General features: G+C 42.2%; 1 protein-coding gene across 7 annotated transcripts in view; it reads right to left on the reverse strand.

The window, feature by feature from the left end:
- Nucleotides 1–16,715: 16,715 nt before the first annotated feature.
- NKTR (natural killer cell triggering receptor) overlaps nucleotides 16,716–25,182 on the reverse strand; it is a 40,103-nt gene continuing 31,636 nt past the window's right edge. For 5 of the 7 annotated variants that reach the window (XM_061354756.1, XM_061354755.1, XM_061354759.1 and 2 more), the window contains 6 exons: nucleotides 23,515–23,660; nucleotides 19,721–22,648; nucleotides 19,437–19,532; nucleotides 19,067–19,126; nucleotides 18,398–18,496; nucleotides 16,716–17,047 (listed from right to left, as the gene is read on the reverse strand). In XM_061354756.1, the coding sequence (XP_061210740.1) occupies nucleotides 16,969–17,047; nucleotides 18,398–18,496; nucleotides 19,067–19,126; nucleotides 19,437–19,532; nucleotides 19,721–22,648; nucleotides 23,515–23,660 (3,408 nt within the window). In that variant the 3' untranslated portion in view covers nucleotides 16,716–16,968. The remainder of the gene's footprint in view (nucleotides 17,048–18,397; nucleotides 18,497–19,066; nucleotides 19,127–19,436; nucleotides 19,533–19,720; nucleotides 22,649–23,514; nucleotides 23,661–25,182) is intronic. The other 2 variants (XM_061354758.1, XM_061354757.1) reach the window with 1 other exon arrangement.

The following is a 25,182-nucleotide window of genomic DNA, read 5'->3' on the forward strand; positions in this document are numbered from 1 at the left end:
CAGGGAGGCAACGTAGAGGGGTCCTCATGGTGCTCCCACATGTTTGACACCCCTTGGTACTGGGCTCCACCAGGGCAGGAGAAGACCCATGAAGCACCTAATGTTGGGATGCTGACCGCTTCCAAGACCCACTTCTGCCCTCACCTCTCATGCAGACACCACCAAAAATGCCCAGGGCAAATTAATTCTGTTCTACCACCCTAAGAGCAGAGAAACACAACAGCTTCAAAGGATGGCAGCAGGGTTGGGGGCATCCCCAGAGCCCCCAGGCTGCTGCATCTTCACCCCACTTTCCCGGCTCTTCTTCCCTTCCAAACCACTCCCTTTTGCAGACACAAATGTGGTAACGTCTTGCACTTGTTTAGACTCTGCCTCGGTTGCTGTGTGCAGTAACATCTTCCAGATGTGTCCAGCTCTTTGCATAATGTTGCTGCAGCCACGTCCTGCCTGCTCTGGCTTTAGTTAATATATTTAATTCTTTTTAATGCCCTTCCTTGCTCCCAACCCTGATCCGCTCTGTAGGAAAAAACCCTGGCCGGCGCCACCAGCACCTCTCCCCTATCAGAAAGCTTCTCGTGAGATGAGTGTTCTGCCTATCCAGCATGTCTTCTGCCCTGGAAACTTTTCCAGAAGCTACATAAGCTCCTGGAAAACACCCTGCTGACACACAGCCAGTGCTGGGGTGAGGGTGAGATGAGGCCGGAGGTGGGAGCCGGGGATTTAAGCTCTGCTCCAGAACCCAAATCACTGCAGCACTTTCATAGATGTGTCAGCGAGGACCAGGGAGCTCCAGAGCTTGGAGCCCTCGTAGCACTGCAGCATGCAGGTCTGCAGGGACAGGCAGGGATGGTCAAAGCCCTGATGCCACTCTTGTGAGCTCACCATGAGGTCCTTGCCTTTTGGGGGATGCTGAGACCCCTCTCACATGGAAATCTGGTCTTTTCCGGCCACAGTTTTTCCTTCTTGACATGGAAGAAGCTGTTTCTTCAGTGGCCATTGCCACCAACACAAGGGGAAAAGTTCTGGAAGTGTCACATTTGGGTGAAACACTTCATTTGGCAACAGTGACTACAGCAGTGTTCCTAAGAGACAAAACACGTGTGGGTTAATGGCCACAACTACCCATGGGCTCATGAGTAATTTTCTGGAAAAGCTTCCCAAAGCTCCCAGCAAATCCCACCCAACCCCGTTTGGTGGGATACCTGGCTTTGCTGGCAAATTGATAGGACAGGCAAATTGGCCTCGTGTGTGGCTGGTGCAGTGCAGGGCCTGTCCTAACACACTTAGGCTAGCCCTTCTTGTGCACCTCATCCCACCATGCAAAGGCTGAGTAGGGTGAGACAGAAGACGCTTCAAGTGCACAGTTAAGGTTAGCAGGGCTCATGGATAACTGACTTCTTGTGGGAGCTTTTTTCCTTCAACTGCTGGGGTTCCTGAAAGAGGGAAACTCCAAGATCTCGGTGCCTTCACTCAGAAATAGGGAAGGTCTTCCTGGGAGGGTGTGGGCTGGGGGCTGGCTCTGCCACATCCTTAATGGTATCATTGACCAAGGAAAAGGGAATGACCAAGGAAAGGTGAACACGGTCCAGCATGGCAGATAGATATGGAGATCCAGTGTTCAGTTCAGCCACTGTTAAGGAATGGGGTCTCCAGGAAGAGCGAAGCTCTGGAGAAACAAGGAGCATGGGGAGGGAGGCCCTGGTGACACAGGTGAAGTGTTGGGTCTCCTTCCTGTCTCTTTGCAGCAGTGCGATGCCCACAAAAGGGACATCTCTTATAGCTTTCCCTCTTCCTTTCTCTTGCTGACATATGAGTTAGAAACCCAGTGACTCCACAAGATCACAGAGGGTCTTGAACAAAGGATCAGCCACAACAATAGAGAGATTGGAAAATGTTTAGGGGAGCCAGGTGAGGTTCATATTTTCTTGGTATAACTGATCTCTGGTAGTTCAGTTTACATTTCCACAGGTTTGGTCTTCTCTAAGAGAACTGTCAGCAAGGACAAGGGAAAAGAAGAAAGCTGTTGCTCTGTAATAGCTCAGACACCTTTGAGTTTGTGAGGACCTAGGCAAGAGCCTGTAGGTATTCAAAAGATGTGTAGATGTGGTGCTTAGGGACATGGTTTAATGATGGACTTGGTAGTGTTTGGTTTACGATTGGACTCAATGATCCCAATGGTCTTTTCCTATCCAAATGATTCTATGATTCTATGAAGAGCCAAGTGGACCTGAAAGGGTATCTCCAAGGTGGTACCATGTCCTCCCACTGGCTCTGCCTGGTTGGGCTGGATTCACTGCTTTAAGTGCAACAACTGTGCTCTGCTGGGCATCTTCTGTAGGCTGGAAATCCTATGGGTACGTGGTCCAGGAGATAGTGAGATGAGCTGCCTTGGTGTCCACCCTTCCTGAGCCAGCACTGAGCCACCAGCACAGCAGGGCATGTGTAAGTTTGGGTAGAGCAGGAGGTGGAAGAGCCCTCCAGATTGCCATGGCCTTACCCATGGGATATAAGATGGAGGCTGAGGATCTCTTTAGGGATGCATCATGGGCTTGGCAACTGTTTTTCACTCAGCAGCTGGTTTTCTGAGCAGGCGTATGGATTATGGAAAAGAAAGGATCAATTCAGGCCAGGAGAGAGAATAAAAAATGGGGAAAGCAAGAACATTCCTAGAGGCTCTCTGGCCTCTCTCCCTCCAACCTCCTGAGAGGAGCAGGAGGAGGAGAGAGACATAACAAAAGGCACAAGAAAAGAATGAACCAAAGCAACATTAACACAAGGGTAGCAAGGTCCAAAGCAAGCAGCATCGTGATGCAACAGGGCAGGCCCCTTCCCAAAAGCCCGTCAGCTTCTGGAGGACCCATGGTCCTGCAGAAAACACTGTCCTTTTAAGGCCAGGCGAGGAGGGCCGTGGTGCGGGAGCTCTGCCCTACTAAGGGAAAACATCTCCCGCTTACTGTTTGCAACAAGAACACCCACAGCGTGAGTATAGACAAGCTCTCAAAGGACTGAAATACTGCTGCTTCACTTTGACCCCAATTCTTCTTTCTTTTATATTTATTTTTCCCTCTGATTTCTCACTTCTGCCTCCAAACTAGGAAAAAAATAATAAATTATAAAATAATAAAAGAAAATCAATTATCTGTGTGGGACTGGGTGGTTTCAGTGACACACTCACACCGCAGTATGGGGATCAGGCTCAGAAGGGCCTCCCGAGGACGGGGGGAAGCCTCCCCTGAGCAAGCAGCCCTTCCTGAGGAGGATGGTCTCCTTCCCGCAGGCAGCTGTGAGCAGCAGCCGCGCTGGTGTTCACCCTCCTCCCCTGCACGGTGGAAGGGCTGCGATCCAAGCCGGGGAAGACGCTGTTACTCCACTCTCCGATAGGATGTCAAGGCGCGTGCCAAGGCCATCCATCCATCCACCACTGCAAATCACAGCCCCGGCTGACCCGGCATCTCTCTGCCCGAGAGGTAGCCACCACCTCCCGGAGCTGTAAAGCACACCTTATGCCAAGTCAGGCGGTATTTTCCTCTTGAGGGCTCACACCTCCTCCAGGAATCGCTTTTCCTCTCTGGTTTGACAGAGGCAGGGAGGGGAATCCACACTGCAAATAAGACCCTGACACAACAGAAAGTTCAGGGAAGCTCCTGAATTTGTGTTTTCTCAGTTTTTCATGCACCTAGTAATTTGCCCACCCACAGGTATCTGCTGGATCCAGCAGCAGGCAGGTTTTAATTCTCAGCGGAGCTCATATTGGATTCCAGGTCCCATTTCCTCCCAGCAATGCCAGTATTAGGAAGTTTACTTACAACCCTTGAACTAGAGTACAGTAGTGAGAAGAACAAAGTGTTAAAGAAAAATTGCTTGGAGGAGGAAGGTGGAGACAGCCTCCCCCCAGTCATAGTGTTTATGTTAAAAGGGGTCTCCAGAGCTCACATGGCACAATGTCTTACTCAAAACAGGCAAGAAGGGGGAGGAACGAGTTCATCTTTTCACGTCCTTGCTGCTCCCTCAGCGCTCCACCCCAGGATGTGGACAAAAGAGGAGCCGTGATACATACCCTTCACAGCCCAAACATCTGCACTGCTGCTGAATGTCAAGAAATACTTCTTGGGTACCAAAAACCAGAGTGAGGTGGGGCTGCGATGATTCTTTTCACACTGCCTGGCTCAGCGTGACTTTAGTGTCCTTCTATCCCTGGCACAGTGTCGCTGTTGACAGACATCAATTCATTAGCAGTGGGGCTCATTAGAATCAAATGCTGCAAAAACACAGCACCAGAATTGGTACCATGGAGTACTTATTCCAGATGGGTCACCAAAATATTTTATAAGGGAGGAGAGCACGCTGCAGTTGACATCACCCTGCTTTTTGAGTTGGTCCTGTTTGTCTCTGAGATGAGTTACAGCAGAGGAACAGAGCATTGCAAGGTCTTTGTTTTGGGATAAGGCACTGGCACAGGTCTCCCAGAGAAGCTGTGGCTGCCCCATCCCTGGCAGTGTTCAAAGCCAGGTTGGATGGGGCTTGGAGCAATCTGGTCTAGTGGAAGGTGTCCCTGCCTTTTGGCAGGGGGCTGGAACTGGATGAGCTTTGAGGTCCCTTCCAAACCAAACCATTCTGGGGTTCTAGGATTCTCTGAAAAAGAGCTTATTTCAAGTGTTACTTAACTGCAGGTTTTAAGATTGAGGCCTGTGCACTGGATGCATCAAGCAAGCCAAACCGGGTTATCCTCACTGCTGTTGCGCTGGATAAACAATCTCTATTAACGACTTGGCAGTTTTATTATTTTGGTGAAAAAAAAGTTAGTTTTATCCTCCCACCAGGCCTTTCTCCAGCCATTACTTGTTACTGCTCTCCTGCATCACCAATTTAACTGCTGTTGTGTTCAGGGCACGGGACAAAAGCAAACTCAACAAAATTTAACCCCTTTTCATGAATAAGCATGTGGATTCTATGTCCTAGGTGGGGAATCGAGAGACGTTTATAATTTATATATGTTTTCTAAAGCCCTCAGCAGGACTATTGAGGAAACTAAACTGCTACAGGACTGGAGAAAAGGTCCTTTCATTGTTCGAAAGCTGGTTAGAAGAGAATAAGAAAAAGGTAGGGCTTTAATGGTCATTTTTCAGGGTAGAAAAAGAGCCCATGGAGAAGTATACCAGAGACTGAGTCCTGGGGTTCTTTTCGACATCTTTACCAGCAATCTGAAGGACTAAGAGCAGGCCTACATCTCTGTGTTTGCAGTGAGCTCTTCCAAGGTCATCAAGTGCCACACTGAGAGCAAGAGACTCAAAGAAGCTCTAAAAAGAAAAGGAAAAGCAAAGAAGGAAGTTTCAAATGAACTTTGGTGTAGGAATATGGAAAGTAAAGCATCTGGAGGAGAAAGCATGCTTGCACTATGCTGAGGTTGGAACTGGCAGCTAGAGCTGAGATCTTGGATTGCCACCAGGCGCGCTCTGAAATTGCTGGCTCAGCACACAGCCAAGGTGTGTTCAAGGTGGCAGCCAAAAAAAGCCAAGAAATTGTTATTTCTCTGTCTTGCCTGAGCACATCCAATGCTCAGGGCATCAATTTGCTGCCTCAGAAAACCCTGATGCATCCACATTTCAACTGTGTGTAGTCACAATCTCAAAGGGGCACAATGGTGTTGGGGAAGCAGAAAGAACAACAACTAAAATAACTGATGAGGTTGGGTAGCTGCTTTACAAGGTAGAATGACAGCCTCAGGACTCTTCGACCTGGAGAAGGGAATGGTGTTGGGAGCTTACAAGCAAGGCGCAGCAAATCATGAAGTCAACTTATACAGTAAATGCAAAACTATTCTTAGAATCATAAAATCGCAGAATGGTTTGGGTTGGAAGGCACCTTAAAGATTATCCACTTCCAACCCCCTGCCATGGGCAGGGACACCTTCCACTAGACCAGGTTGCTCCAAGTTTCATCCAACGTGGCCTTCAATGCTGCCAGGGATGGGGCAGCCACAGCTTCTCTGGGCAACTTGTGCCAGGGCCTCACCATCTTCACGGGGAAGAACTTCTGCCTAAGAGCTCATCTCAATCTCACCTCTGTCAATTTAAAGCCATTCCCCCTTGTCCTGTCCCTACCTGTCCTTGTCAAAAGCCCCTCTCCAGCTTTCTTGCTGCCCCCTTTAGGCACTGGAAGCTGCTCTAAGGTCTCCCCAGAGCCTTCTCCAGCTCTCTCAGCCTGTCTCTGCAGCAGAGGTGCTCCAGTCCCTGAAGCGTCTTCATGGCTTCCTCTGGACTCACTCCATCAGCTCCATGATGTAATGATTACTGATGCTGGGAGAGCATCAGTAAGGGGAAGAACTGAAGATATTTTTGCCTTGCGTGTTCTCCTGAAATATTATCTCCTGCTGCTGCTACAAAAGACCATTAGGTTAGATAAACTTACAGAAAATGGGGCAGTTTACCAGTCCGGACTCCCCCCAAATCCAGCAAGATGCACATGGATTACTGCTCATCACCTCTAAACTTCATCAAGAAGCAGCAATAAACTTCAGTCCTCATCCAATCCATAGCTAAAGCATACATTAAATGGTTCCTGCATTGTCTTGTGCAAACATAACAACTAAATTTCTGTGACAGCCCAGAAGGGCTTTGGTGTCACCCCCAAGTCACGTTTGCCGCGCAGCAATGGGCTTGCTTGTTGACATGCCAGGTGTGAAAGCTGCATGGGTCTTCCCAGCACGGGGCTTGCAGTTCAAAGGCATCTTTACATATCAAAGGATAACGTGGTAAGAAACAGCATTTCATTAGTCAGGAAGTTATAAATTGATACCTTGATTGAAATAATTATCAAGAATTACAGGAAATACCCAGAGATGCATTTATATTCAAGAGAGTCTTTGGAAACTTTGCCCAAGTAGGAGTTTCTGTTCAAGGGTACAGCACATCGAAATGAATTCCCACCTTTCAGACCCACCACTTGAGTCCTGCCCTTTACCTATTTTCTTGGAACAAACCAGATGCTTACTCTTTTCCTTAGATAACTTCGGGTGGGAGGTTATTTTTAAGAGTACTGTGGAAACACTGGTGCTTGGTGGAAATGCAAAGCACATATGTGTGAGCTGCAATGATTTCAAAGTCCCTTTGCTCTATTAGGTCCCTGGAATTCATGGGGAACCTTTCCATCACAAAGGGGTATACACTGGTAACATGAAAGACGTGAAACCGTCTTATTCAGAAAATACTCATACAGAGAGAGAACAGTGAATTTTCCTCCATTACCTAAGCCATGGAAAATAATCCCCCAAACAAAAAAATTTCCAGGGTGAAGGTCACATAGAAACATTCTCAATTTGTATTAGTACTAAAGAAAGCACTTGACAGGCTGAGAAAGTTGGGGATGTTCAGCCTGGAGAAAAGAAGGCTCTGGGAAGACCTTAGAGCAGCTTGCCATGCCTAAAAGGGCTGACAAGAAAGATGGAGAGGGGCTTTTGACAAGGGCAGGTAGGGACAGGACAAAGGGGAATGGCTTTAAATTGACAGAGGGGAGATTGAGATGAGCTCTTAGGCAGAAGTTCTTCCCCATGAAGATGGTGACACCCTGGCACAGGTTGCCCAGAGCAGCTGTGGCTGCCCCATCCCTGGCAGTGTTCAAGGCCACGTTGGATGGGGCTTGGAGCAACCTGGTCTAGTGGAAGGTGTCCCTGCCCATGGCAGGGGATTGGAACTGGATGAACTTTAAAGGACTCTTCCAGTTCAAACCAGTCTGTGATTTTAAGACAAAGGCAGGGTGTTCTGCCATTGAAAGCCTGCTGTGACATGCACAGGCTTATTCAGCATGCCTGACATCCTCATTACAGTTAGACTTGGGGTTTAGGAAAGCTAGGAGAAGATATATTAGGGTGGAAGGCCCAGAAAACATACACCACCACTCAGATTTTCAAAGGTAAAGTTACGGGGGGATTAGAAACACGAGCTCCAAGGCCAACTATGGGAAACAAGCAATGGGCACCTTCAGCCAATGTTTTGTAAGACCCAGCATCCAGAAGCTCATCAGACAAGCTGAAGTTCAACTTAAGATGCCAGCCCCTGCTCACATCCCCACACCGCTGGCACAGCTGGAAGAGGAAAGATGGCAGGGACAGACAACATGAAGCAGGAGGAAAGCAGTGCTGGAAGGCAGGAATGTTACTTATGATGTGCTGGGAAACTGAAGAGATACACAGCCAGGGAGTCTCTGGGGATCCGTCCCAGGCCTGGTACTGCTCAAGATATGTTTTTGATGATTAGTTGCATGAATACAAAAATTGCTTCTTCCAGCTGCAAATGATACCAAGGCAGGAGGGACTTGGAGTACTTTGGAGGATAGGCTGGAACTTCAAAACAATCTTGACACATTAGAGAAATAGCCTGGAAAAAAAACAGAGAAAAGGCTGCAATTTAGTAGAAACAAAGGGAAAACTCACTGCCTGTGTAAGAATAGGTGGGCTGCAGAGCTCAGCACAGGCAGGGATGCAGCAGGGGAAGGCAGGGGCAGCAGGGCATCCGTGCTGCGATGGGAGCAGCCTTGCTCACATCACTGCAAAAGCAGTAAGCCACCCGCAGGGACATGTATATGATGCCTGAAGGACACGTGGATTGATATTTTAGATCTCCGTGGCACCTTGAAGCCTTGGCTAGAGTATGTTGTTCATTTGGGTATGATGACTTGGGGAGGTTACAGGCTGGTGGTGGAGTCCAGGAGATGGGGAGATCTAAGAAGTTGAAACTTCCCCTAAAAAAACCAAGCCTAACCCCTTTCCAACCCACCCCCAAAAAAACCACAAAGGTCTTGGAGCTATTTAGTCCAGAAAAGACCAGATCTGTGCAAAAGCTAGCCCAAGCCTTTTACAAATATTTAACATGGTTATTCTGTTCCTTTCTGACTGCAGGAAGCAGTGATAGGCTTAAGTGGCAGCAAAGGAGCTTTAGTTTAGACATCAGAAAATACTTTCATTAAAAAAAAAAAAAACAACTTTTTTTTTTCTGTTTCTATATTTTTACATATATATGTATATATATAGTGTGGCTAGTTCAGGCAATTTTGGTTTTGCATTTCAACTGCTAAATCTCAGTGCCGGCATTTTTTGCAGATAGGTTGTTTAAAAACTACTGCAATTAATACAGCTGAAGTGGGTCCTGCCGCTATGAAGGAGAAAACTGCATAGCCAGAAAGGTCCCTTTTTACTGTATTCTCTACCATAAGCTTTTTCTGAAAGGCACTGGTTTGAAGCTATTGATAAAAATGAAAGACAATCACGGAATCTGTGCAGTTTCCTCCAGAAGTCTATGGGAAATCCATCATTGGAAATGCATTTCTGCATCTGTATGTATGTTTTGGCACATACAGCTGTTTCATTCATTTTTTGTCTTACACCCCCCTAGTTTAATGGAAAAAACCAAGAGAGGTGTATTGATAGACTCAGGATATCATGCAGTCACAGTATGGTTGGGGTTGGAAGGGACATTAAAGCTCATTCAGTTCCAATCCCTTGTCAGGGGCAGAGACACCTTCCACTGACCACGCTGCCCAAAACCCTGTCCAACCAGTGCTGTGCCACACTCAAAGTAAAAAAACTCTTCCTCATACTCAGTTTGAACTTTCTGGGTTCCAGTTTATGCCTGCTGCCCCTCATCCTTTTGCTGGGCACCACTGAAGTGTCTGGCTACATACTCCTGACACCTGTGCTTAATATATTTGTATGCATTCATAAGATCCCCTCTCAGCTGTCTCTTCTCCAGGCTGAACAGCCCCAGCTCTCTCAGCCTTTCCTCTTATGAGATGCTCCAGACCCTTAATAATTTTTGTAGCTGGATTCTTTCCAGTAGCTCCTTGTCTTTCTTTAACTGGGGAGCCCAGAATGGGACACAGTGCTCCAGATGAGGCCTAACCAGGGCAGAGTAGAGGGAGGATGACCTCCCTTGACCTGCTAGCAATGCTCTTCCTGTGTCACCCCAGGATACCATTGCCCTTCTTGGCTAGAAGAGCACATTGCTGGCTCATGGACAAATTGCTGTCCACCAGGACCATCAGGCCCTTCTCCACAGAGCTGCTTCCCAGCAGGTCACCCCCCAGCCTTGCATGCACTTACTTCTCCCTGGGTGCAGGACCCTATACTTGCCTCTGTTGAATTGCAATAGGTTCCTCTCCACCCCACTTGGCCTGTCCAGGTCTTGCTGAATGACAGCACCAGTACTTTTGTCAGCCACTCCTCCCAGTTTCATGTAATTAAGCAAACTTGTTGGGGGCACCCTCTATCCCTTCATCCAAGCCATTGATAAGTTAAGCAACACCGGGCCCCATACTGACCCTTGGGGGGCACCACTAGTTACAACTAGACTATGCCACTGATCACAACCCTCTGAGACCTGCCATTCAGCCAGTTCTCAATCCACCACCTCACCATCCACTCATCGAGCCAGCACTCCTGAGATTGCCTAAGACTTTCCAAAGATGATGGCGAATGGCTTAGCAGTAACACCTGCCAGCTCCCCCAGCAGTTGTGGCTGTATCCCATCGGGGCCCATGGATTTGTGGTTGTCAAGTTTGCCTAAATGATCTCCAGCGTGGTCCTCCTCAACCAACCTGTTTGTCACAAGGGAGAGATTTAGTCTTTGAAGAAGGGAGAGGTAAGAGCTCATGGGCTGAAGGCGGTTGCTATTCAGCCAGATTTGAATAACCATGTAGCTTCTAGCAAAGTCAGTGGTATATGAGGTATCTAGCGCGTTCCCCAGAATAGTGTCCAAGGCTTGGCTATGCCAGTGACAAACAGGTGACATGGGCAGGTAATGTGGAGAAGCCCTGGTCAGCGCTAGTTGTGGGACACAGAGAGGATGATGGGTCGCTGTGTGGAAGAATCTGAAAATAAGTGAAATGAAACAACCAGGGAACCATTGCTCGCTATTTCTCTTAAAATAGCAGCTAAGGACACTCAATGAAGGTACCAAATGCACATTACAGGAGAAAAAAAAAAGGAATTAATTCCCCACCCCCAGTGTTATTTCTTTAAAAGGTGGAAGCCGTCACTAGAGGATTCTGCAGACTTCAACAGCATGAAGGGATTAAACACAAAAATACCCTCAACAGCTTTATACAGCCACTGTTAAGCACAGTTGTCCACACAGGGCCGTTGCAAAAAGCCCGCTAAGTTGTCTTCTTGCTTTTTCCTTTCTTTGCACACCTGCAATTGGTTATAACCACCAATACGCTGCTTTTACCAGGAAAGCTTTCCAGCTTTCAGCCAGAGCCTACAGATGGCATAAACCAAAAGTCCTCCGTGTTTGAGGCTGCCCCTCAGTGTGAAGGCAATTTCTAGCAGCACGGCACGTCAGGCAGGCAGTCAGTTAGTTGCTTTAATCTGGAACAAGCAGCATCTGGTTTGGCCATGTGAGTGGGCAGGGACACCCAGGGTGGAGGTTTGCCAGGGGAGCACTTGCCTCCCTTTGCCTGAGTTCTGCGACAGTGAATTCGAACACATAAAACAGGCATTCATCTGATGATTAAAACAACCCAAACACCACCTTTCTTTATGCTAAATAAGCATCTAGAATGGGTTTGCTTCTTCATTTTATCTCAAATGTACTTCTTCAACCAGCATCTGAAGACCCAAGAGCCTCTAAATCGATTCATCTCACTGGTACCTTCCTGAGAGAGCTGGGCATTTCTCCTGGAAGTGCAGCACTCAGCCCTTTACCTTCCCTGATTCCTAACGACCTTCCCAATACTCCTCAGGCTTTCCATGGCTTCTTTTCTAAAACGCATTGGGGAGTAGTTATACAGATGCTGCCCACATGATGGGATGGGCAGCCAAGGCTCCAGGAGCCAGGGAGAACTTTTCCTTCTCTTCTGTCACAGGGTGCGTGATTAGCTGGAGGAAAAAGCCCAAGAGGAAGAGCAGTCCCTTCCTGACTCAATTAAGGAATTAACTAAGGAATTTTGCAGCCTAAGGCCAGGACTACGACATAATGCCCCTTTGGGAGCTACATGTGCTCTCAAGGTGTGATGAGCTCAGCAGTTGCTGTTACACCACCGTGGGGGTAAGGATACTGGTTCTCTTGGGCTGCATCATACTCTTCTGAAAACAGAGATAGAATGGTTTGCATTGGAAGGGACCTTAAAGCTTATCTCATTCCAACCCCCCCCCACCCTGGGACACCTTCCACTAGACCAGGCTGCTCCAAGCTGCATCCAACCTGGCCTTGAACACTGCCAGGGATGGGGCAGCCACAGCTTCTCTGGGCAACCTGTGCCAGGGCCTCACCATCTTCATGGGGAAGAACTTCTCCCTCAGATCTCATCTAAATCTACTTTCAGCACAAATCCATCCTCCCTTGTCCTATCCCCTCTCCAGCTTTGCTGTTGGTCTCTTCAGGTACTGGAAGGCTGCTCTAAGGTCTCCCTGGAGCCTTCCCTTCTCCAGGCTGAACAAGCCTAACATCACAGCAGAAACACCAGTTAATACCAAATTAACACTCGCTTCCCTGTGTGCCTCTAAAATATATTACTTCTATTAAAACAACACAGGAAAACCACCACAGACTGATCTCGCATGTGCAATCCTCCCTGCTTCAGACAGATTACATAGATATTATTAAATTCCAGACTGGGGCCCTTTAATTACTTATATGATTTTTAAATTTTTAACTCTCCACAGTTAAACATTTTAAAATCAGGTGGAAAATCTTTACTGTTTCACAAGCATAAAAGAAAATAAAGTTATCTATATGGGTGTGGAGTGGAGGTGGGGCATTCAAAGCTTTATCTTTTCATTATTTAAATCCCAGGCAGTGTTCAGTTTGGAAATTAAGCCAGATGGATTTCAGAGTGCAGCCCAAGGTCATCTAAATACTGTGTTCTGCTCCAAACTGCAAGCATGATCATCATGAACCACACAAAGCCATCAACAGAAATTTAATACACTGATAGATACTCAGTGATCTTCTGAAAGAGCACGTTGAATATTTCTTACCCTCAAGTGCAAGGACACAAGTAGCCCTTGTTTAGAAGTGATACGGTAGGAAGGAAATCTGCCTGTTGGTATCACAGGAAAAGCAGATTTATGCTGTTGCTTTGTAAATATGTGCTTTGTAAGAACTAGCTGTTTCACAGCCAGATGGTTCATTTAATAGTGTCTTATTCTAAGTTAAGTCACTCACCTGCAACTGCAGACAGAACACTTGCTCTTGCAGAGCTGCACCACAACAATATTCTGTGTACTGTGCAGCAGGTCATCTATTGCCAAAACAACCAAAAACACACACACATACTTACCCTTACTCAGAAATCAACCTCTACTTTTTTAATGAAAATACCTATACTCGAGTGATAGTTTTACTGCTTTGCAGGATTTAAGATTCACTTTAATAAGAAAATGTCACTAATGAAGCATATGTAACCGGATGTCAGCCGCTCTATTTTTAACACGTGTGCTCTAGCACAGTGCCTGCCGCCAGCCTCCTCCCGGCTCAAGGTGACGCCTTGACCTCTACAGCAGCAGCTCCACAGCACCTGGGAGCGGCTCCAAGATCCTGATGTTCAGCTTCTGCACAGAATAGGGCTTTATTAAGCACAAAACCCAAAATTACACAGTTAAAAGGACTACCTCTTTTTAACAAAACACTGTTTTTTGCTACAGCGTGACACAGATTGTGTAACATTTCTTACACAGTTGATTCTGCCACAGCCATCCACCCTTCCCCTACCTGAAATTACCTTTTTTTTTTGACACCTTCCACCACTCTAGCTCACAGCACTTGGCGTTCTTATTGTTCCTGCCTAGTTGGATGGAGCTTTCAGCAACCTGGTCTAGTGGAAGGTGTCCCTACCCACACAGGGGGCTGAAACTAGATGAGCTTTAACATCCCTTTCAATGCAAACTATTCTGTAATTCTATTATTTCATATGCCTTCTAAACACAATGCTCCCAAGTTTAGGAAACACCAGGTTAACTGGATTAAACTAAATCAAACAAGGAAATGCTTCCACTTGTCCTTTTTATCTTAGGCCAAGCCTTTCCATTAAGTCAAAGCCCGTATTTCCAAATGAATCAATGTTTTGTGGAACAGGTGGTCTAAAAGACTAATGGATTAGTCTGCTGAGCCACTACATCTGCCAACTTGAACTAATACCACATTTCCAACATGCTATGGAAATGATGTGGGAATGTGCATTTTGGAAAGAATATTTAGTGAAATAGCTAAACTTGGCTCATACAGAGATCTGGTAAGCGTATCTTTTCACAGAGGAACGGACCCTTTATACATCTTTAGGAAATGGTAAGACCTCAAATCACTTGGAAATTTCAAAATATTTGCTCTGATGATGACTCTTATGTAAACCCAGCACAGAGTCTTGCTGAGGAATCATTCCCTATGTAGGTCAGGAAAAGGAAGGGCAAGTTGTATGCAGTCTTGCAACGGAGAAAAGCAGGTACAGAAATCAATGTGTATTTTTAATTTCCCTGCCTGTTTCCCCTCAAGCAGCAATGGATTGTTCCAGATGTAGAGAAAACAGTATTTGCAGATATATACAAAAGTTTATTTTACAAACAGCAACTATTTTTGAGTAACAAAATTGCAAAACCAGACCAACATTAGAAAAAACAGCTCAGGGGTACGTTTTTTATCTGAAGCAGAATTTAACAGACTTCATTAAGTAAAAATACTCCCTCCCCCTTCCCTCAAACTCCTCCCCCAGTCATCTACGATAGAATTTCTTCATAAAGCTTTAATTCAAGATATGAAATAGCCATTAATGGCATTACAGTAATTTTGGACAACTGCAATTAACTGATTGACTGTATTTTTATTACATTTTCTTGACCTTAAAAAGTCTGATCTGAAATATGATGAAGTCCAATGCTGGAGCAAGTTCTTCTCTAGTAAGTAAATGACAATGTTTATAGTTGTGCATTTTTACAGACCACTAACCCATTAGTTCTATTTTCTCAGTAAGGGAAAAAAACAAAACTGTGAAACTCTTTTGAGTTAGCACTGTCTGTTCAGGACTCTGAAATGGTGGCTACTGTTAGAAACATGCCTGTAGATGTGTACTGACTTGAGTAATAGATGTCCTTAGTGTTAAAAAAGCACAAGAAGCTTACAAAATATTGATTTGAAAGGATCACATGCACACAGTTTTTCACTGAGCTTCAAGAGGAGGAAGGGTATAAGCCCGGAATTTTGGGTTCTTCTCAAAAGTGGAAAACACAATATGACAAATTCAGTCTTGGGAACTTACTACAAACGCCTTACTCAGCTGTTCATGAACAGAAACAGAGGGCACCATCGCTATCTTCAAACTTCACTGAGCTTTCTTTTCATGTGTCTGAAGTGTACCAAAAGCTAATTTTGCATAGCTTAATTCAATCAAAGAGACTGCATGAATTAATGTCTAAGCAAGAAATTACCACTTTCAATTTTCAAAGCTGTTGGGTCCTGATGAGGTTGTTGGGTTTTTTGTAATTTCAGTATCTGAAAAATTTGAGAAAATGAAAGCATCTCAAGACATTACAGAAAGTTGGTAATGAAAACTATTATTGTACAACAGTACCCATTAGCTCTAATAAAGCTGTGTTAGTCTGTTTTTTCACTACAGAGCCCACTTTTATTATTATGCCACTACAAAACTGTGTCTAAGTACACAACTTCCTAGACACTGAAAAACTTTACAAATTATTTAAAATCAAATCAGAATATCATAAAAATTGCTCAGTGCTCTTTCAGCTAAAATCTGTGTTGTTTTTTGCAAACCATTTACCTGTAACACAGAGTCATTTTTGGTATTAAACTTTACTTTGAAAGTATTGTCCATGCTTTTTATCAGGCATACCAGGCTTTTTGTAGTTGTATCACTTTAACAATATGTAGTTCAGTATTTGCAATATCAGCATCTGATATTCCCTATGGCAAATGGAATACACCTACAGACATTCTTATAAAGAAACTATTATGGTTTGTTTTTTCAAAAAATTATCATTACATATCATTAAAAAAAGTGTTTTGAACAAACTTGTGATATACTCAACAGTTTACAACATTCAACTTCAAAATATGCTGAAGTACACCAAGCACTGTAAAGTGAAATGAAATTAAATTCAAAACTGTTAGACACTTGAGAATATCGCTGTTTTATCACAAAATTATTTAAATGTAAAGTTTAGACAAGATGGATATCAAGAGCAAAATTCATCATGCTTTTGCTCACTATTGTCAGAGATACAGAACATGTCAATTCATGTTGTGTAATCTCACCCTTTTCAGCAGACTTCTGAAATATCACAGTACAGAAAGGATTAAGACAGAGTGGCAGCCTTTGTTTTCATCACCTAGCTCTTGTGTGTATGCACTGTATATAATGCAATAATCAACAAGACATCACAGAAACCCATCTTCCAGCATTAAAAAAATCATTTTAATAAACTAGAAATGGCAGCCTTTGTTAGAAGGTTTGGTTTTTTTCTTCACAGTTTTACAGTTGCTAGCATCTATTTAACAGGAACAGGCAGGAAGACCTAAGATGTTTATAAACATACTTGAAGACAGTAACAATAGCTGCACCCAGAAAAGCAGTGACAGCAAATTCGCCTGTCATTCATGGCTTGGAAACCTAATTCAAGGAAATAATACTTTTTTCTTTTTTTTTTAAATTTCATGTTTTGTAAAAGCAGTTGATATTAAAAAAAAAAACAAAAACAGAAACCAACCAACAACAAAAAACAGTTAAGTTCAGTACTCCCTACTTGTATGAAGTACTATGTATGAAGTATACATGACTGTATACTCCATACGTATACAGTATACTTACACTTCATGAGTATACAGTCTCTCAGGCAAGTTCACCGTTAAATAGGAAAGTTTCAGCTAACTCAGTAAACACCCTTCAACTTCACTTGTGACACTGTCAAAAGTTTTAACGTAACACTGAAAAAAATTACTAAATACAGTTTCCATCGTAAAAGAAACGGTTTCAGCTGTATCTGCTGCTTTCACTGGGGCTCCGATTGTTAGAGTAACTGCGATCGCTTTCACTGTCAGAGCCGTAAGATCTACAAAGAAAAGATTAAAATGCCTCAAAATTGTATTCTGAACTTCAAATTCAAAATTTCATCATGTAAAAAAAAATAAAATGTCAAGAAGCACAAGAGACAAGAAGAAAACATACAAGAAGTCTTTAACAGGATATTTCATATAACTGAAGTATTCCTTAAAGGACTCTCAAAATTAAAATGATGATTAATTCAAAGGATGAAAACCCTGTGTAACTCCAGTCAAACAACTGTGGCTGTAACTACATCTTGCCTTCTCATCCCAAATAACTGGGTTTGTAAATGCTAATAGCTGACTGAAAATTTTAACAAATATAATTTTATAAGTGTAAGCATTTTCTCAATTGAGATAATTTCCCAAATCTTTGCTTTATGTATATTACAGTGCTTCATCTGAAGAAGAATCTTATGAATTAGGCCCTGTAACAACAGGGGAGGACGACTGTCTGCAGAGTGGAAATTGTAGATTAAAATGTTTTGGCTTATCCGGACAAATTCCAAGCACTTGGCCAAACATCAAGATAGAGTCCAGATGGTTTCAGACAAGCCACAGGACATATTCTAATTACATAGAATAAACTTTCATTAGAGATTTTCTAGCCTCATGCCTGTAGAGAAAGCTTTCTAAACAAAAGGTAAACACATCCTAATCCAGCATTGTTCCTCTGAAGCTTCCCAACATCCTAAACCAATGATTTTGTAAGTCTTTTTTCCACACACCAATCTCATTTATTTCCCCTCAAACACATGATGAAAATCATCCTACTGTCAGAGCTAGATGTGGAAGTGGGCGAGAACAAAGTCCATTAAAAGCTGGTACAAAGTTGTGAAAAAATAAGCATGAGGATAGCAGAGGATAAAAATTTACAGTAGTCTTAGGGGTCTGCCTGATTCACCACTAATGTGGGGCATTAAAAAGGTACAAAACAAATCATCACGGATAGAATTTACCATCCAATGACATTCCCTGCACACCGGGTAGTTTTTAATCCACAATAAGACACTTGATTTAAATCTTATGTTCACTGTAGTTTTTAAGAAACATTTAAAATTATTAAAAAATCCCATGTATGTATTTTGAATGCATACATACAATGAACTGGAGCCTTCGCAAATCTTTCTTACCCTAGTTTCTTCCACATCCTCAAATTTAGTATGTTAGAAATTCTGATTTCCTCGATCATACACTTGCTCTAATTTGAACTGGCTTTAATTACTACTTCTGCTAACAATGCATTTTTTATGCTTGGGGGAAAAAGAACCACATCAGCCTTCATGAACATCCTAAGTATATATTTAGCAAATTCTTTTGCACACATTCAGTGTCAAGTCATGCTAGCAAAAACCTACCTGGACCGCCTATCATAACTTCTGGATCTTCGATAGCTGTCACTCCTTTTACTTCTACTTCGACTTCTGCTGTAGTAACTATCATACGTGTATGACCTACTTTATAGTGAAAATAAAGTTAAGTGTAAATTTACAATTCCTTGTCTAAAATGCAATTTAATATATGTATTCAAGACATTCATATAGAGAGATGAGCAGCTATGCAGAAATTACTTTTGAAGGGTGTGTCAAACAATAATTCTATAATTTATAAAAGTTCAAATACAAGTATCTTAAAAAAAACCAGTAAAAATCTCAAATTTATTAATTCAGAAAAGAAATACTAACCATATAAACAGTTTCACATTCCACGTTTTCTCTACAAATTGTAGATGCAGTAAACATCATTTATACCTCAGCTGTTGTGGTTTTTTTTTTACCAGTAAAGGGAAATGAGTTCACTATTACACATCTCATATCACCTATAACTGCAATGCCAAGATGATTTTGTTATTTTCAGCTTTTAAATGTATCTGATGTCAATTTTGCTTTGATTCAAGGTGCTATCATAATATTTTAAAATGTAAATACCGCAGATAAAGAGGTACTCTTATTTTTTTTTATAATATGCACATTTACTGCAGAGTCTGCATAAAACTCTAATAGTTTTTATAATGCTATAATCCATACCTGGATCGACTATGATGATCGTAAGAACTACTTCTGGATCTACTTCTACTATAGGTTCGACTGACAAAAACAAAAACACAGAGATATTTTAAGTTAATCAGAAACAAGTGCTGAAGAGAGAGGGAGGCGGGGGAAGCAAGAGTCAAGGAACATATTTTGCTCAGAATTCCTTATCTATACTACAAAACGTTAGATAAAATTATTTTTCAGTAACAGGAAATTCTGAAATCCAACTATTCTAACCTGCACATTTCAAGTAGCTACTTCAAACTGTAGTACGCATAGCCAAGCGTATAGCCAGGCTCAGAGGCTGAGGCATCAGATTGGTTTGCAATACGTCCTAACACTGTCCCCAGCTAGAGAAACTTACCTACGGCTCTTGTAACTGTGGTAAGAACTACTTCGACTTCTAGACCGATCTCTACTATACCATCCTCTGCTTCGGCTTCTTGTATAGCTTCTTGATCTACAATGAATGAACAACTTTGAAAAGCACAAATAGGATGTAACTGAAGAGAACAGCATTATAAAGCTTCATCTTTTAAGCTAGATATTTATTCCATACTTGATAAGTGACATAGCTGAAAAAGAAAATAAGGTTTCAAAATATCAGAGCTTTCACTTTAAGCTGTGGGAGCAGCACAAACTTCTTACCGATATGAAGATGTAGAACTTCGTGAGCGACTTCTTGAGTGACTATAAGATATAGACCTTGTTCTGTGTCTGGATTTAGATTCAGATTTACTTCGTGACCTACTGAGACTCCTGGATGGGCTATTATCATCTCTACTTGGAGATTCTTCCTCACTGGAACTTTCTTGGTTCCTTGGCCTTCGATTTAGCCGTGCTGTTTTTCTAACTTCATCAAACAGAGATCCAGGCCTTACTTTATTTTTAGCTTTTATTTCGATTCTTAAACCTGCTGGTTTAAGCTCTGGTGCTGAAGCTATGTTCTTAACTTCTGCAGCAGTACTAATTGTGGTTGGTTGTAAGTTAGCAACACCTTGCAAAGGCTTCCATTTATTATCTATCATATTGCTTTGTGTATTTTCAGTAATTTCACTTTTTAAACTACAGTCTTTAGCACTAGACATAGGGGCAGAATTATTTTCTTGCATTCCCATTTCTTTTTCTTCTTTAATATTTATGAAGTCTATAACATTGTTTTCTAGTTTGACAGCATCTTGTTCGGGGGTCTTAATCTGTAAATCTTTGTTTATACTAGCAGCTAAAGCCTGAGGTTTAGCAGTGAGAATGACAGGAGACAGAATATCTGCATCAACCTTCCCTGGTGAGTTACGATCTGGAGTACAAATCTCCATGTTGTCATCTGTCTCAATAACATCTTGCAATCCATTCTGGTTACTTTCTTCAGCTTGTTTCATCTCGTCTTTGCAAGTGGTCACATTTATTTCTGAGTTTAAGATACTGTCTGAAGCATTCATTTCCTTGCTATCTTTATTAAGGTTATTATGATCTGGAGAGGCACCACATGTAGTGTTTTTTGTTAAAAGGTTTTCATCCACAGAAGGCTTTTCAGTTAAATTTCTCATTTTATCTTTGACTATTTCATCCTTATCATAAACTTGGGTTTTATCTTTTATGTTCCTGTTAAGCAGCTTTTCTTTATCATCCTTTGTAACCGGCTTTTCATTTATCTCATCCTCATCTTCTTCACCGTACTCCAGGGGGGGCTGCCAATGAAACATTTCTTTTCTTTTCTGAACTTTGTGTTTCTTCTCCTTTTTCCCTTTTGATTTTTCTTTTGCTTTTTTTGAATGGGATTTTTTAAGAGCTTTTTTCGATCCACGTTTGTGTTTTTTGGACTTTCCTCTAATGTTTGTTGAGTTGGAACAAGAGCTGTCAGATTCAGAAGATGACAACTGCTTGCTTGTCTTCCATGTACAATCAGCATCCAGAAAGCCTTCTGAAGAATTTGATTGTTTTTTTATTCTTTTGGTAACACTAAGCTCTACATCAGATCCTGATGTGGCCTCTCCTTCTTCTTTACTAGAGGAGAGTCTAGAATCTCCCCTATTACGCCTTGCCTCTCCTTTCTCAGAATTTGACTCAGAGTCCCATTTACTACCTGAATAGGATTTTTGTTTAGTTTTTCTACCACCTCTAGGTTGCTCAGATTTCTCCTTAGCTGCTTTCGTTTTAGCATCATCAGAATCCTGCTCATACTTGGGTTCCTTCTCCACTTGCTCAGAACTTAAGCTATTTTTGTCCTGTTTCTGAGTACCTCTTTCTAACTGAAAACGGCCTTCTTTTTCTTGGACTACTTTCATTTTGGCAGAATGCTCACTGTCAGTAGAGAATTCTGAAGATGATGAACTATCACTCTCTTTCAAGCCCTGAGAAGACTCATCATAGTCTTTTGTACGCTTATAAGGGACAGTGCTTTCAGAGCTTGTTTCTTGCCTCAGTTTAAGAGTTCGAGCCTTCTGATCACTTGATGCAGATTTTCTTTTGCTTCTGTCATCATCACTAAGGGAAGAGTAAGACGTTGACTCACTATAACCTGACCTGTCACTGCAGTATTTACTCTGTGATGGTGATCGGCCAGAAGAACGAGATTTTGTCCTAGAGCTAGATGGACTTCTAGATCTCGTATAAGATCTTGAGTATGACCTACTTCGAGAAGACCTGCTTCTTGATCTCAGACAACTGTCTGAGCTTCTGTCACTGTGGTATTTGGAATAACCACTTCGATCGCTATCTGAACTCCTTTGTCGTTTATGGTATGAGGAAACAGTATTAGCCTCTTTAACAGCTACTAAATTGTAATTAGTTTGTGTGGGTATTAAATGTGTTGTTTTAGCTTTCATTTCCTGAATTCGCTCATAAGATGGCTTCCATGGTTTCTGCCCAGGTTTCCACCTTGAAGGTGGTGGACTCTCACTTAAGGGTATAACAGGGAGGTTTTCTGAGACAACTGGTGGTACGACAACTTTATCACTTGGGAGTATAACTGCTCTTACAGGCTCAGCAGTCTTGGTAAGCTTATTCTCACTTAAACGTGTTGAAATATTTCGTGGAGAATTGGAAACCGTCTTTTGATGCCTAGTGTTAGAACTTGACCTTGACCTACTTCGTGAACATGATGATTTAGAGGCTGATCTTGATCTAGAGCTTCTTCGGGAGTAGGATCTTGATTTAGACCTAGATCTGGACCTGTAGTATGATCGAGTCCCTCTGCTTGATGAAGTCGATGAGCTCTGGTCTTCCTTGTCAGATTTAGACCAGTCCCTTCTGGATGAATGTCTGGAAGATGATGAAGAAGAATGAGATTTTCTGTCACGATCACAAGATGATTTTGTCCTCCTGAGGAAGGAATGAGAAGACTCTACATCTGATGAAGCGGATGTTTTCTTCTTTTTTGTTTGCTTGTGCTTCTTGAAATGCTTCTGCTTTTTAGATTTCTTTTTATGTTTCATCTTTTTTTTATCTTTTCTATGCTTTTTGTGGTGGCTAGAGTATCTCACAGTACTTAAATCAGAATAACCGTTACGTGACCAAGATCTTGATCTCCGGGACACACTTCTTTCATCCCATCTGCTTGTACATGGGTCGCTCAACCTAGAAAAGAAATAAACCCCACACTAAGTGGAAATTCTTTAAAAAAACTTCAGGTAAATTAAGTATTTTCCACACCTCCAAGGCAAGTAATTAAGAGAAACTAACACACACTCCCTTTACTATCAGACAATTATGTTTTCACTGAGCTTGTTACACTCTTTTTAAGATACAAATTCCATCACTATCAAGAAAGCTACTTCTCTCTAATAACTGAATCAGCCAACATCAGAAAATTTTGCATACTGCAGTGCCATCTTTTAGGTGGTATGTTGCAATACAGCAATAAACTGAACACACTGTATATAAAATAATTCAGCAATAATTTATGATAGATAAAAAAAGAAAAACTGAAGAACATTACATATAATTTGTTATAAGCTCCTATTTATTATCAAGTCATCAGAAATTCTGAAGAGCTGGCTTCCATCTCAGAGTTTGCAACTGCAGAAAAAGCATAACTAAAACAACGCAAGATTGATGGATTTGATTGTTTACTTGGTATTCAAAGAAACCACATAACCAAGTTTGAGGCTAAAGGAAACCTGACATGACTTGCTGTAGGGAAAGCAACAGGAAACTGGACAGGTCAATTAATTACTTCTTAAATAAGTATCCAAGATGACACCATCACAAACAACTCTTCTGACACTTTTCAGCTTGTGTTCATCTGGTGTCACATTAACAAAGTAGAAAGGTTTTAAAAAAGTTTTCCACTTTTATTTTTTAGAACTTAAATGGAACATATTAACCACAAAGTCACTCACATTTTCTTTTTTTCAAACATGAATAACATAGTACACGCACACAATTTATTAAAGCTTGTGCAAAAACCCCAAGATATTTTAAATTTGTAGTAAGGATCTTACTTATCGCCTTTACTCCACTTTTCTCCACTAGGTGGTCTATATGTTCGTAATCTCTGCATTTCCTCCTTCCAGTGAGGAGGGGTCTCACTGCTCTCATCATCATCAGATTCAGAACATGATCGCGATTGAGGCGGGGTGTGATATCGCTATGAAAGCAAGGGAAGATAGTTACATTATATATTTTTCTTTACAAAAGACTGGACGATATAGCAAATAGAACCATATCATAAAATCATACAATGGTTTAGGTTGGAAGGGACCTTAAAGCTCATCTCATTCCAACCACCCTGCCATACGCAGGGCCACCTTCCACTAGACCAAGTTGCTCCAAACTGTGTTCAGCCTGGCCCTGAACACTGCCAGGGATGGGGCAGCCACAGCTTCTCTGGGCAACCTGTGCCAGGGCCTTCACCACCCTCACAGGAAAGAACTTCTTCCTCAGATCTCATCTCAAACTCCCCTCTGTCAGTTTAAAGCCATCCCCCCTTGTCCTACGCCCAGATGCCCTTGTAAAAAATAAAAGAAAAAAACAAAAAACCAAAAGGTGCATGCATACATCTTCATTACACAAGCTATACAACTTTATTCACACAAGGTCTATGAGGTAAACACAAATTCCAGGTTTCCTGCCAAAAATACCCATGTTCGGTATGCATATATCCCACATAGCTAGCTGTATCTTTTCATTCTCCAAGAGCATTTCACAAATAGGGCCCAGGAGCTAACCCATTTTTACCAGACATAAAAGGAAGACTCAAGAAGAGGTCATAGATTCTCTTTACATAACACCTTTTGGAATAATACAATTAGTGCAGATAACCAGCTTTTTTTTTTTCAGGGTACTAAAGCACAGATGTTTCACTTCAGTTAGCAGACTCTTAACTGCTTATATGAGAAAAGACAAGCCCTATTTCAAAAGTTAATGCTGTTCACTCCTTCAGAAATAGGAATCCAGTGTAAGACACCTTCCAAAAACAAAACAAAACAAAAAAAGTCATCTTCCACAGAAGTGTAATGAAGTATCATGCTTAAAACATTACACTTAAGCACAGCATTTAAGCAGGCAATAAGAGCTACTTGTGCAGCAGAGAAAAAAACTCAAATGTTGCTAGCTCATTATTTTCCATTACCCAGTTGGATACACACTTAAGTAAATTCTGTGAGGAAATTAAATGCTCCTTGACTCAATAAAGAAAAACATCTGGAATTCAGTCAATTATTTTAAGCCACTTACAAAAGAAAGCAGTATGTAGGGAAAAAATATTGCCCCCCCAGAATAAATACAGAAAGATGTGTGTATTGGTTTATTCAGTCGATTACGGGCAGAAGTTCTTACGATATCCTGTTTATATAAAAGATAATCTGCCATGAAGATTTGGAGGTTCTCTACCCTTTGAGCTGAAGCAATGATTACTTAAATAAAACCTCTTACAAATAACTGGCATGCAATAGGTTGAAAAAGTGCCATAGACCTTCCTAATTCTCTCACATTACATTCAGGAGTCTCGCAGAACCCCAGAAAATTCAAACCTAAAAGCGAGTATTTTGAAAAACATCAGACAAGTTCACCCTGAATACAAACTTTTGCTAATCAGGCTATTAGAGATAGGAGAAAAGTGTGTTTCTCCAACTAAATGCTAGCCCTGAATGATTTCTGTTATGACTGGT

This window comes from Neopsephotus bourkii, unplaced genomic scaffold (assembly GCF_033783945.1).
Source record: "Neopsephotus bourkii isolate Nb327-2 ecotype Australia unplaced genomic scaffold, CSIRO-AGI_Nbou_v1 NB_745, whole genome shotgun sequence".
Classification (NCBI taxonomy): Eukaryota; Metazoa; Chordata; class Aves; order Psittaciformes; family Psittacidae; genus Neopsephotus; species Neopsephotus bourkii.